The following is a 14,788-nucleotide window of genomic DNA, read 5'->3' on the forward strand; positions in this document are numbered from 1 at the left end:
AAGCGTAGATGACGTATTAAAATGCCCACAAAATACCCATCGCTACAGAAAAAAACCTGATCAAATTTTGCGGTTACCATCTGGTGAAATTAAGTTTTGACGTCAACATGGAAGACCAGTTTAACAGATCAGTTGATATGAAAAATAGTTGATTGTTACATATGAGACCAAAGGGATTATAAGTACTTACCTTGTTGTCGTTCGAGAATTATAATTCCTGGTATTTAACCAAATTGTGTATTTGTGTCCAAGAAAAGTGGATCTGCGGGGCTAGCATGGCACGCGTGTTTTTATCGCTCGATATGCTTTCGCTTGCGGGAAGAGCCAAAAGTCTTGAAGATACTGATAGGCCACGTTTAGCTATTTGGCTTACTGATAGAATTGATATTCATATAAAGTGACAGCTTGCTAGCCCGACGCCTAAAAGAAGAATCCTAAGTTTATAAGCCTATCCCTTAGTCGCCTTTTACGACATCCATTGTTTTTGTTGTACACTACAACTACACTTTATAATGGGGCTATCCTTAATTTGTCCTGTTAACTAACAAATAACCTAAAATATAATAATCAGAGATACCTAGCTACCTAGCTGGATTTAATATAATTTAGTCGACTGTTATACAATACTTTTGGTGTATATTAGATCCGCCAAAGCTGTCTACTGTTTTTTGCAATAAAATTAATGTAGGTAAATAAAGGCTGTGGATTTCACTAATACTAATTATATAGTTGTAATTAGAATGAGCACATTGTTTACGTATTCATAATATTCACTCCTGTATTTGCTTAGCGATGATAACATGTAAAGGTATTGACACATTAAGATGCTGCACGTTTGTTCCGGGTTGACTAAGGGCTTGGACAGACTTAAGCGACTAAATAATTGCAATAAAGAAACATAAGACATGTCTCAAATTCCTCTTAAAAACAACCAGCGCCGTCGAGACATTGCTGTTTCTGTGTTTTACACAAGTGAGTATTTCTCAAAATAAATGTACATTCTGGAAAAAAAAAGTGTGCCTTGATAAATTTTGAAAAATACATTCGTTTTTATTTAATCATAGAAATAATTTATACACCAAAATGTAGGATAACTATTAAACTTTAGAATAATGTGAAATAAACAGCTTAATCGTATTATTACTATTTTTTTCGTTTAGTTTTTAAATAACGTTTTTTTACCATTCATACAAAAATCAAATTGCCACCCTACCTACCTCATACTTTTACACTTCATAAAATGCGAACTGTAACATGAATATTGTGCATTTTTGTGTATTGTGGTTCTTCATGAAATGTAGTTACTGAAAATAAGTGATTTTCTATGGGGTTGCTTAATAAATTCATAATTAAATGCAAAAAATATAAATGAGTCGCGTCATTTTACTTTTTAGTAACTACTCTTTAGTTGCGTTTTATTTTACTTCCAAGTAATTTCTGAACGCATTAATTTAATTTTCAAACGGGCAACCCTAGCTGCTTTCTGATTGGTTGTTGGTTTGACGTCTCCGCCATTACATTTATTGTGAAAATCAGATGTACACGTGTTTTGTTGAGTGGGAATACTATTTCGTGACAGGAATTAAAACAGCCTTTTTTCACATAACGGTAAGTCTTGATTTACTCATCTTTTATAAATCGTGTGGTAATATCATTTGGAAAGCCTATATATTGGCAGTTTCAGCTTATAACAAACAATTTCCTTTTTATAACCTCGTTTTGTAAAATTTCTATTACAATTTCGTAACGATTTTTATGAATTTCGTAACGTTACGAAAAAGTACAGTATAAAGCTGTGTTCATACAGTTCCAACCTGATAATATTCACTGCCGAATTCATAAAAAATAGATCTTAGTAATGATAGTGCATCATCAGCAAAAGACTTGACTGCCTCCGTAGACGAGTGGTTAAGGTGTGCGCCTTACAAGAGGAGGTTGTGGGTTCGAATCCCACGGAAAGCATACTTTGTAAAAGTTGTTTTCAGTCGCATTACGACATTGCAAAATTTAATTGTCTGATAAGAAAGATGATGCGTGCTTCGGAGGGCACGTTAAACCGGCGATCCCTGTTGCTGTCTTTGACAGTGGTCGTTATATAAACCATGTCGGAGGCCCTTGAGGCGGTTTAAAAGGAAGGTTTTAGTGTATAATATGTTTATGTACCACGAGTGTAAATCGAGGCGGGCGGCTAGTTCAAGATATACTAATTCTGCTGAGGACACTTAATTCTGTAGAGCAGCCATTTTCAACACGTTATGGTGTGTTTACATAAAATTATGAATTTTATGAACTCACTAGCTGTTCCCTGCGGCTCTGCCCGCGACATGTATGTTTTTGTCTAAATCGTGTATTTTTTTATCTAAATTTTTTCAACCCTTTTGTCGTGGAAATAGAACATACTTATGATCACACATACTACACACATTCGCATGTATAATATTAGTAGAAAAGTAGGGATTTGATTTCTTTGTGAGCATAACATTTATATCTTTATTTTATTTTAGGAATGCCACCTAAAACTAATGCCGAAAGGCAAAAAGCTTACAGAGAAAAACTAAAAAAGGAAAAGCCAGCAAAATATGAGAAAATTCGAGTTAAGCATTTGGAAAAAATAAAAGAAAATAACAAAAAGAAAAAGGAAATGCTTACAGAAAAAGAAAAAGAAGAGTTACGAGAAAAGTGGAGACAAGCCAATGCTAAAAGAGCTGAAAGAAAAAAGAAGGCTAACCTTACCACACATGACAAAAATACATTAGAAGTTAGAAAAAACACTTATTCTAATACAAAAATCTTAAAGGAAACACTAAAAAACCTAATTGAAGAAAATAATCAGTTAAAAAGACGTAATAAGAATTTAAAGCAAGCCTGTAATCGGATGAGAAAGCGAATGGTCAATCTGAAAAAACTACTACATCAACAAACTGTGACTAATAATGACGTTATTTCCATTGAACCAACTGCTAAAACACCACAATGTGACGACACACCATTAACGAAATCAAATAGTTTCATAAAAGAAGTTTTACCAAATGTGTCTCTGGTAGAAAAAGAAAGGGTGAAAAAGAAGTTACTTTTACTAAACACAATTACAGATTCTTTAAAGACAGAGTTTAATAAAGCAGATCCCAAAGAGAGGACAATACTAAAAAAGGTAGCTACAAACGAAATTGCAAATAAAAAAAAATTAAAAACAGCTATTTCTAATGTTCTTGGCCTGAAAGGAAGAATCAGAACGACGACAAAAGGAAGTAACCAAATGAGAAAGAAATATAAAAAAGAAATCCAAAATTTCTTTGCAAGAGAAGATGTAAGTAGACCTAGCGCAGGGAAAAAAGAGTGCATAACGAGAAATAAAGAAAAAGTACAAAAGAGATATTTAATTGAACCAATATACAAGCTCTATAGAAAATACAGGACAGAAGGTGGTAAAGCATCTTTGCAAACTTTTTATCGGTTCCGACCATTCTTTGTTGTGAAACCAAGACTTCAAGATAGGAATACTTGTGCTTGCATAAAGCATTGCAATTTATTGTTTAAGGCAATATCTTTGAAGAAGCTAGGTTTACTTCAAACATCTGACATTGATGAACTTATGAAAAATGTAAGTTGCAGCAATTCTTTCAAGTGCATGTACTCCGAGTGTTCTGAATGCAAAGATAAGAAATTAGCTATTGATTTGACGATAAGTGAAGATAGTCCCGTGCAATGGCTCCAATGGAAAATGAGCACGTATACCTATACTAAAATTGGCAAAAAGAAATCAGAAGAAAAACAGACAAAGAAGTATTTAAAACAGATAGTGAAAGGAACAGTGACTACATTAATTAAAGAATTTCAAGATGATATACAAAAATTTAAAACTCATTACTTCAATGTTTCGCATCAGTACTTGGCGTGGAAAAAGTGTATTGAAAACCTTGATGAAGAGGAAGCAGCATTGATTTGCGATTTTTCAGAAAACTTTTCATGCAAGCAATCTGAAGAAATTCAGGCTGTCCACTTTGGAGGATCCCGGAATCAAGTCACATTGCACACTTGCGTTCTTTACAGGAAAAATGCGAATCCCCGATCGATATGCTCCGTATCACCAAGTAATGAGCATGGTCCTGGAGCAATCTGGGCTCATTTGGATCCAATAATGAAACTATGCAAAGGCTTTAACATAAAAAATATTCATATATTTTCTGATAGCCCAGCAACGCAGTACCGCCAAAAACATAATTTCTACTTGTTTCAAAAAAATATAAAAGAATATAAATATGAATATGCTACTTGGAATTTCTTTGAAGCCTCACACGGCAAAGGTCCAGCTGATGGGGTTGGTGGAGCTTTAAAACGACAACTTGATAATCATATTTCACATGGCAATGACATAATCAACGCAAAAGAAGCATATGAATATTTATTAATTAACAGCAGAGTAAAAATGTTTTATATAAATGAAAATAACATACAAAATATGATGAAAATGATACCTAAAAATGTTATTCCCATAAAAGGTACAATGAAGATTCATCAAATCGTAATCGACGATAATACGAAAATTAAATATAAACTGTTGAGCTGCTTTGATTGCAAAAAAAATAACATCTGTTGCGACTGTTACCACACAAAAGAACACGAACTTCTACCCACCAACTACCTAACAGGGCCAAAAGCTGTACCATGTCGTAATAAACGAAACGCCTTAAAAATACAGAACACACCAGCAAAAAGATTCAAAAGAATAAATAGTTCTACTACAACGGAAAGTGACGTCAGTGTAAGATATTATGATGATTTAGATCCGAGAGATGTAGAATTTGAGAGTGAAGGCGATGATAAAATTACAGACTTTATAAAGAATTTTAAAAAAGTAGAGAAAGTTGATCTAGTTTCAGATATAGAAGAGCTAACGCATTTAAGGTTTAAAGATAGAGAAACTCAGGTAAAATACTAAAATAAGTCTCTTTAAATTCAAAATTTACAAATTTCTCATAGCATTTTTCTTAAAAACAAACTTTAATGAACACTTTTTTCAGGACTCAGATGTGGAATTTGAAAATGAAGACAATGATAAAGTTACAGACTTTATGAAGAATTTTGAACAAGAAGTAAAAATTGATCTGGTCTCTGATATTGAAGAGATAACGCAATTTAGGTTTAAAGACAAGGAAACACAGGTAAAATACTACAATAAATCCCTTAAATTACAAATGTCTTATAGCGTTTATTTAAAAACAAACTTTAATGAACATTTTTTCAGGACTCATGGGAAAAGAAAACAGGCAAGAAACGAGAACCTACAGAAAACGAAAAAGTAACAACGTTATCTTCATCAAGATTTATGTCTGCAAATCGTGCTTTCTATAACCCCGAAAATAAAGTCGACAAGGCAGAAGGATTGACTACGGAAAACGAAATATATTCTACACAAGAAGGCAAAGAAACAAGAAAATATAAAGGAAAAGGCATTGGAAAAAAGACAGTAAAACACCAACAACTTATAAAAGAAGAAAAATATCCAATTGATACAATGAATGTATTAAGACAAATAGATGACACAGAACAATCTAGTAAAGATTTAAAAAGTCGCAGAGAAGAAAGATCATCAACTGATTTGAATTCTCTGCCAATTATTTTCTTTGATAATTTAGTAAGTGACGAAGTTTTAGTTACGAACGATGAATATAAGCTTGATGCAACGATATTTAATGAACCAGAATATAATTTAAACTATTTTGATGATAATATTAATATTGATGATATGATAATAGAAAAGGATAATGCGAAAGAAAATAACACTGAAAATGAGAATGGTAGCAATGAAAGTGTCATACCAATTATAGATACTCACAAAATAAAACGCAAAATACCTGGACTGACTATTATCAAAGACGAAAGACTGGAAAATAAAGATACGAAAAATAAAGTGGTTTATAAGTCACTGAAACCCCTATCATTAAATAATTATATTAATGCACCAAAACGAAATAATAAACCAAAGTCTGAAAAACTTAGATCAGGAACTTCGATTATGAAACAGAATGTTTTTAATTATTATAAAGATAAGGAAGAAATTTACAAAGCTCTAAAGGATACTGACTCAAATTAAAGTTACGAATTTAAATGTTTAAATTACAAACACTGTTTCGATTCCAAAATTTTTTTTTAAACCTATTGTACTACTAAAAATTTAAAAAGCTTGGTAATTTGATTACAATACGTTAATGAATACTCTCTTGTTTTATTTTTAACTCCATAAAATAAATGGTCCCTATAACATAATAATACGAGTATCTAAGTAATATATGTATAAAATTTTATATATACATACATAAACATATTACATACACATATATAGATATACTAGCGGCCCTCTCCGGCTTCGCAGGGTACTTATAAACCTTCCCGGTGAAACCCTGTATCTATTACAAAAAACCGCATCAAAATCCGTTGCGTGGTTTTAAAGATATAAGCATACATAGGGACAGACAGACAGAGCGGGAAGGGACTTTATTTTATACTATTATACATATATTACTTATATGTACACACACACTTATAAAATATGTATGTATATGTATACAATAAATAAACGGGTACATAAATAACTTTGAAAAATATATACGTAAACATATAATATATATAAATAAATGAATTAAATTGTATTTTGTTTGCCATTGTGTAATAAGCCTTACGTTTACTATTTAGTTGCATCTTAGGACTATTTCGTAACAATATTTCGTAACTACTTTTTCGTTACGTACATTTATTTTGAGAAATACTCAAGTAAGTCTCTGTTTGTCGCTGACATTAATAAAAAATGGTTCGTTTTCTCGCCGTTTTCATCAGACGACATTAAAAACCTGATTCATACCGTAGTCTACGCCTCAGGCAACCTTGAATAAACTTTCTGTCTATACTGTTTTATGCTCGTTTATGTTAAAGATTAATGTTGGAGCTTGTGGTCGAATGGTCAAGGTGCCTGCAAGGGCTATAATGCGTATGCGCAAGTAAAGCGTATGCGGGCGCACAGGTTCAAATCCTGCTTGTACCAATGACTCTTTTCTAAATAATGTAAGAAAAAACAAACTGGATTGTTTAGTAATGGAATTGATATTCATAGATGGAGCTTGCTCATAGTCTACATAATTCATTCTAATCGTATAAGCCTTTTCACTGGTTTTTTTTTAAATCTTCACTATCAGGCCAAAATGGAAGTAGGTACCTACCTACATTAACAATATTTACATTTGGAATAAATAAAAAAATTATATTTGATTTAATTATAATATTCTTTATAACCTAAAGTATTACAAGTTTCTTTGTAAGTTCTTAATAAAAAAAATATAGCATTTACGAGTAAGTTATATTGTCCAAACCATCACTACAAATAACGCGTTTTTAACTAATAATGTGCACCTAATATAAGGTACCTAATCAAGTATTCTGAACGCGTTCAGTTTGCTTTACCATACTCACTCATGTCTTTATTTTATGTCGACCAACATTAGCTATTTAGGTTCGGCGTAGACATTGGCCTATCTAAAGTCACCTATGTGTACCACCAGTACAAAAGTAGTGAAACTCAGGTGGGGATGGGCTAGTCAAAAAAGCGAAAGAAGTGTGAATTAAGCGAAAGAAAAAAAAAGTCTCTGTCTGGAAATAAGCGTGACTTATGTACCTATATGTAAGCATTTTCTTGTATTGGACTGGGCATGGTTTTGAAATTATTTAGACCATAGACAAAATACGCCAGTATAGACAAATTGAGCTGTTAGTTACGGAGCATAGACAACAATCACGCCGAAATTGTTTAGACCATAGATAAAGAAGCGCCACTATAGACAAATTCAGCTGTTACAGAGCATAGACAACCAACACGCCATTTCCTTCCTTTGTGGTTGTAAGTGTAATTTTCATTTCGCAACAATAAAATGAGCGCCACCGCAAATCTAAATGTAAATAGTTCCTATTCAAGGGCAATGTCGACAGACGCAATTTACCACCATGAGGGTACCGCATTAGAATTTGAAACTTAATGTCGTGACAATATGATTCAAAGCCATTTAAGGTTTGCGCCATAGTAGTGAAGGACTAAACTAATGCTTAGATGTTGCAATGGTTCCTTATCTAGGTCAAAGATGGCGAAAGTGATGGGAAAATAATGATTTCTGGCAGCTTCCTGACATCAGTGACGGTGGACGCAAGGCATCTTAACAAAAAGAAGCTCTATTATGAGTTAGCTGTTGTTTGCGACTTCGGCCGCGTTAAATCTCTATAGAGTTTATTTATTATAATAATTAAAACATTAAAGCTATAACTGCAGAGTTTTATGAGAATCCATTTAGAAGTTTTAGATGAGCGTGATAGAGTAAGAAACACACACACACATCACAAACATAGGATTTAGTTTAATTGCAAACTAACAGATTCTCTTACTGTGAGTAAAAAAATCAAAGGGAAATTTGTACATTCAGGGAACTATATCTTTGTATAACCATTCATAATAAGGGGTTGCAGTTACCTGCTAACATTGCGGAGGTCAGATGGTAGTTGCTTCATGTAAAGACAGTCATATACGTAAAACTTGTAACACCCCTCTTTTTCCGTCGGGCGATAAAAACCTGACTCACATAATTCAGTCTCGTGGTCATTGGCGGACCCCGGGCTCCTCTCCAGAAAGTCGGGCCTTTGACCATGATTCTGATTTACCCAATCAGAGTCAGGGTTTTAACCTAGACCAATGTCAGAAAAATTATGATATATTTTGTTGATAGTAAGTTAAAACTATGCTAATGTAATATTTACTTAGAAAGTTATGCAGACCTTGCATTCTTTACCATCAAGCAACTATGTCACGTGTGAGTTCATAAATACATGTCATTGGGTTTCATTCATACAATTTGCATGAATGAGAGCGCAGAAAAGAAGATAGGCACGTAATCGGATTAAATTTGTATTTGTAGGTTAAATTGTAGAGTTAGCATGATTTTAATCAATAGAGGGCGCTTAACGTTTTATTCCTTTTTTAAAATCATTTGTTCAATGTAGTATCTATACTAATATTATAAAGCTGAAGAGTTTGTTTTGTTTGTTTGTTTGTTTGTTTGTTTAAACGCGCTAATCTCAGAAACTACTGAACCGATTTGAAAAATTCTTTCACTGTTAGATAGTCTATTTATCGAGGAAGGCTATAGGCTACATTTTATCCCGGATTTCCTACGGGAAACGTCAACAATGCAGGTGAAAGTTGAATGAGTCGGCCATCTGCGAGCTTTCCACGCGAACGCTGCGCAAACCAACAAAGATATAGTAAAACAATGTACTAAAGATGTGAAGTACTCATTTTTTGCCACAAAAAAGTCCGCGAGAGCATATATCTATCTCTTAAGGTTTACTTACAATAACCATTTTTATGTTCATTTTTTAAGATTATTTTTTCAATATAAACATAAGTTATTTTGAAACCAATTTTCTTTAATTCAGTATTAATCCTTATCCAAATAAATATGTTTATTACTTTCGGCTTTTCATGTAGACTAAAATTGCCATTTACAGTATATAAATCAGACGAATAGGTTTTGAGATATAGTCGTTATAAGCAATTTGCAGCGAAACATTTAATACGGCGAACCAGCGGTCTTTCTAATACGCGTGACCGCCTGACCTCACCCCGCATCTTTCGATCGCCCTGCTCTATCCTACTTCCTACATATAGATCGGTATCTATCTACTTATAATACTTCCTTTGTATGTTTGTCTGTTTTTACCTCTTACCTACTTTTAAACTGATTATGTCTATCTTTTTAGATTGTTGTTGATTATGAGTATTTAATTGTAAACACAACTGTCTTTGATATCACTTAATTTCAATGAACATCTTAGAAGATATTACTATTTTAAAGTAAAGTAAAGTATCAGCCTGTAGGATCCCACTACTGGGCATAGGCCTCTCATCTCACTATACGGTCTCCGTTCGGTCGTGGGTAATGATGTGGGCCAAGTCGTCGCCAAGTCGCATAACAATTAGCAGCTATAATTGATAAAGCCGAGGAGGATGTTTGCAAAAATAAATATGATGCCCAAAATAACTATTCCACGCGGACGAAGTCGCGGGCACAGCTAGTAGTAGATATAAACATATACAAAATTTAGCTAGCGAACCGTGGAAACCTCGCAGGGTTTATGGCTTCGCCAGCGTAAAACGATAATCTCGGAAATTTTCGTTCCCTCAGAATTTCGAGAAATCCTTTCTAAGCCTCTAAGACTATAAAACCTTTATACCAAAACTCCTCTTTTCAGTCACTCAGTAACGGAAGAGAAAGATATATAATGAGAAAGATATATGTATAGTTGTCGTGTGGTTCCCACCATCTCTTTCCCATGGATGACGTGAAAGGCGACTAAGCGATAGGCTTCTAAACTTGAAATTCTTCTTTTAGGCAATGGACTGTCACTATTTGAATCTCAATCCTATCATAAAGTCAAACAGCTGATCGTGGCCAGTCGGTCTTTTCAAGACTATTGGGTCTCTATAACTTGCAACGGATATAGACGTGATTATTATTTTAATGGATATATTTATATATATTGAGATTTTATTAGCAGTGAGGTTTTAAAATAGCACTCCTTTGTTTTTTGTATGATGATCAACGCATAACAGGTTTTAAGCCCACTCCGCGTACAAGTTGTTTTTGCTGTATTCAAAGTAGTAATTATGGGGACCATCCCTGTCTTCGGGCAAACTGGTCTAGACCTGAAGAGGTGGATGATCCTAGATTACTGACTGTCATGTTTTTAAACTCAATGGAACATAACCCAACTTAGATATTTGTTGTTACCAAAAGATTTAATTTTCAATAGTCAGAAAAAAGTGGGCTGGACGTAGCCTGTCAGTCATTCAAGACTGCTGACTCTGTCTACCCCGCAAGGGATATAGAACATAACATAAAATCACGCCTCTGTCCCGGAGTGGTAGGCAGTGACTACCTCTTTCCACTTGCCACGATCTCTGCATACTTCTTTCGCTTCATCCGCATTCATAACTCTCTTCATGCAAGCTCGGCGGTTTAGGATACTCTTGACCTGACCCTTTACCAGGATGTCCTTAATTAGGGGATATAGACTTGATAAAATGAATGAAAAAATGAATGAATAAAGGAAAATATATAATAAAGTGAGTTATTAGAATTTGTATGCATATTACCATATACCACGGCAAAATATTTGACCGTAATATTAAACTCAAGGGTTTCCCAAGGCATTGCTCAGTCTGAGAACCTTTTGCCGTGAACAATGGGTGGCGCTTGCATCAGGTGATATCATTTTGTAGCAATGGTGTTTAATAGAGGTGGTGGTAGTGAGTTTGTCTGTGGTATAATATTTCGAAACCCGGGTTCGAATCCCGGCCAGGGAATAATGAGAAAATTACTTTTTCTGACTGATTTAGATGTTTATACATCATCACATTATATACGTATTTTTTATTTTGCGATAATCTTCGAACCGTTGGTCTGATTTTGATGAAATTTAAAATATTATATAGTCAATAGTTTTTTTTTAGTTCGTTATATTAGAATCGTTGATTTTTTTTAATATTGTCAATTTTGTTAAAAAACTTAAAGTGTATGCGAAGTCTTAGTACGCGCAGAATAATATTGATTGCAATTCTGATATTACTGCACAGGAAATATATTTTGGGGATTTTGTGTACATACTCGTAATAAATTTGAACAAAAAGCTTATTATATAAAGTTATAGTTTTAAGTTTATATATTTTAATAGGTACGAGTTGTTCACCCTTAGCATAATTTTGTATGTGATCCCATAAATTTAAGGTTGGCCGGAAGAGATCCCACTCAAGAATAAATAAGCACACCTTTTTGCTGTATTGTTCCATATTTTGGTGTGCCCTTATGAATGAACAATAAAGCATTTATTTATTTACTTCCTTTTTTATATTGACTTTAAATTGCGGCTAGTGGAGCCCGGCACCAAAAAAAAAAAACAATAGGACCACTCCATGGATGTCATCCAAGGCGACTAAGGGATAGGCTTATATATTTGGGATTCCTCTTTTGGGCGATGGGCTAGGCAACCTTTCACTATTTGAATCTTAATTGTATCATTAAGACAAATAGCTGAACGTGGCGTTTTAGTCTTTTGATGACTGTTGGCTCTGTCTACCCCGCAGGGGATGTACACGTGATTATATGTTATGTTATGACCTTGTATTAATAAAACTTTTTGTGTTGTGAAGTATTTTAAACAAAATACCTACGACTCGTGGTATAAGATAGACTTATAAAAACTAAGTATAAAATAATATAAGAAAAAGAACATTTTGTTGTAAAATGACCCGGAACTGTTAGCCTTTAGAAGTCTTTTTGTACAGGTTTTTTTGATTTACGTCATTCATATCATGTTGTATTCAAAAATGTAGATAGATTGAATATATCAGCATGTTCACTATCAACTTGAGTGAACTAAAATATTTTAATGCAAAAGTTTGTATGTAAGTCTTGTTGTTGTGAGCTTCTAAGGGTAAATTTTTACAGAATTGCTACTTCAATTAATACATAAAATTTTGATTAAACTTTCTATAAAAAAGTAAAGAATAATGAGTTATATATTTAATTTGTTTTAAACATTTAATTTAATAAACGTTGAAATGTGTCTTATTTACAAAATATAGTTTAACTGATCGAGGTATCCCGTGACCAGCTGGAAACTGCTTAGGTCAGTGAATCTTTGACCTAAACAGTTTGAAGCAGGTATTGTCATTCAACGTGGTACTCGTATTGCAACCAGCCTTTTGGGCACTTTGCCGTGGGAAAACGATTTACAGAGACTACATAATTTATATATTTTTTTAAATTATAACGATTTTTTTTTAACAAAAAAGGCCTTACTATCTTTGTGTATATTTAGTTCCTTATAAATTACGACGATTTTACGCTTAACAAAACAAATTAAGTTATGTAATTTTTTGTATTATGTTATTGCGCGTAACTTATTTATGCCGTGTGGTTACTGGCACTAATAGAAAAAGAATAGGACCACTACATCTCTTTCCCTTTGATGTCGTAAAAGGCGACTAAGGGATTATTTTAGGCACTAGTTACATGTCACTATTTGAATCTCAATTTTAGTTGAACATCGACTATCAGTCTCTTCAAGACTGTTAAGCTCTTTCTACCGCGCGGGGGATGTAGACGTGATTAAGTATACATATGTATAATGCATTTAACTTAAGTATAATTGTTTTTGTGACATTTCCTTTTGTATGTGCATATACATAATTTCTCCCACATGTTTTATAGGCATATTTCCATTGTTTAGAGAGGCGTTGAAAACTCTCTGTTTTGTAAAAGTTTGTATGTCATTCGACCAATATTTGCACATTATCCGGTTTGCGAGTGACAAGGAGACTAAGAAAGTACTCGGTGTTACACCACAGAACACAGAACGCAGCCGGCTTTGCTCTGTGGTAGGTACTTGAAAAATGAACCTCATCAAAGTGAGTTCTCAATTTTATTGTAAACTTTTTTTGATCGATCACTCGTATATTTTAGCATTGATTTTGATTGAAGGTAAATTAAAATTGAATATAAAAGTGGTAAGTGTGACTTGAATGTGAAGTTGCAACTGATTATGACTATAAAACTGCTTGCGATGTAAGACAACGACACATCATTTATTTAGTTTCGAGGACTATCGTTTTTAATAACTTCCTTTTATATTGGGTTATTGTTTATTTTATTGTCATCAAACCAGCTGAAGGTGGTCTATCTGTCTTTTCAAGACTGTTGACTCTGTCTACCTCGCAAGGGATATAGACGTGATTATATGTATGTGTATTGTTTGATTCTCATTAAAATAAAGATGAAAAGTTTCTGAATGTAATTGCAGGTAAAATACAAGACGAATATACACGGCGTGCAATGTAAAAAAGTTATCAGTTTTTACTTATTTAAAGCCAAGCTTCGAACACTTCATGCTCTCACATGCAGTAACGCTTTAATTTACTAACTCTATATATTATACTAAATGCCATATTTATACACATTCCCTAACTCTAAAAGCTCTCACTTCAACCCGAGTCAAAATGTGCGGTGAAGCCATTTTTGTAACGATTAGTTTAAAAACCTTTTTCATACCTTTTTTTTTTTAGTAAACAAACAGGCAGAAACGCTAAACATTTTTTCTGAATAAAAACAAAGGTTTTACTGAAAAGCTGAAATACAAATCGCAATCTGCCACGTCAAAGTTTAAAGAAGAAAGTTAAAAAAAAATGTTGAACAAAAAAACACTTACTGTGTAAGTAATAGTGATGAATAACACGATAACACAAGTGAAGCAGTGGCGACCACCGCACCGCGAGACGCTGAGCAGACTGACCTCACTTGCACCGTTAAGAAATGTATTTCATCACCTGGAAACACACGGGCGGTAATTCCTGCGAACATGTCAGACAGCTTGAATGGACACGATGTTTAATTTTCTTACTTTTGCTCTTTTATAAAATACTCGATAGAAACGTGTTATTCTGTGATCGATGAAGGCGATGGGCTAACTACGTGTCACTATTTAAATATAGCCGAACGCTCTTCTGAACTTTTAGACTTACGGTTGTGTTCCCAGCAAGGGATATAGACGCGACGGTACGTGTATATATGTAGGTATGTCATTTTAATTTAGATAAGAAGACAGTGGCAACTCTCTCCAAAAAATATGTTTTACTGGATTCATGCAATGTCCAATAGCAACTAAGGTCTAAAAGGAGACATTTATATCGACATAA

General features: G+C 33.6%; 2 protein-coding genes across 2 annotated transcripts in view; one reads left to right on the plus strand and one right to left on the minus strand.

Moving 5' to 3' along the window:
• The window catches only part of LOC106129976 (alpha-tocopherol transfer protein), a 24,068-nt gene extending 9,691 nt beyond the window's left edge, over positions 1-14,377 (minus strand). The window contains exon 1 of the mRNA XM_013328708.2: positions 14,302-14,377. The gene's annotated coding sequence lies outside the window, so the exon portion shown is untranslated. The remainder of the gene's footprint in view (positions 1-14,301) is intronic.
• Positions 1,219-6,216, plus strand: LOC106134461 (uncharacterized). Its single transcript, XM_013334526.2, has 4 exons — positions 1,219-1,608; positions 2,505-4,927; positions 5,022-5,162; positions 5,246-6,216. The coding sequence occupies exons 2-4, from the start codon at positions 2,507-2,509 to the stop codon at positions 6,092-6,094; spliced, it is 3,411 nt and encodes a 1,136-aa protein (XP_013189980.1). The 5' UTR covers positions 1,219-1,608; positions 2,505-2,506; the 3' UTR covers positions 6,095-6,216.
• Positions 14,378-14,788: the final 411 nt, after the last annotated feature.

Source organism: Amyelois transitella, chromosome 22 (assembly GCF_032362555.1).
Source record: "Amyelois transitella isolate CPQ chromosome 22, ilAmyTran1.1, whole genome shotgun sequence".
Lineage (NCBI taxonomy): Eukaryota > Metazoa > Arthropoda > Insecta > Lepidoptera > Pyralidae > Amyelois > Amyelois transitella.

What these genes read in the sequence shown, in the direction of transcription:
- LOC106134461 (XM_013334526.2), top strand. Translation starts at nt 2,507, where the DNA reads ATGCCACCTAAAACTAATGCCGAAAGGCAAAAAGCTTACAGAGAAAAA. An exon ending in TTAAAGATAGAGAAACTCAG is followed by an intron (nt 4,928 to 5,021) that starts GTAAAATACTAA and finishes CACTTTTTTCAG; the next exon opens with GACTCAGATGTGGAATTTGA. An exon ending in TTAAAGACAAGGAAACACAG is followed by an intron (nt 5,163 to 5,245) that starts GTAAAATACTAC and finishes ACATTTTTTCAG; the next exon opens with GACTCATGGGAAAAGAAAAC.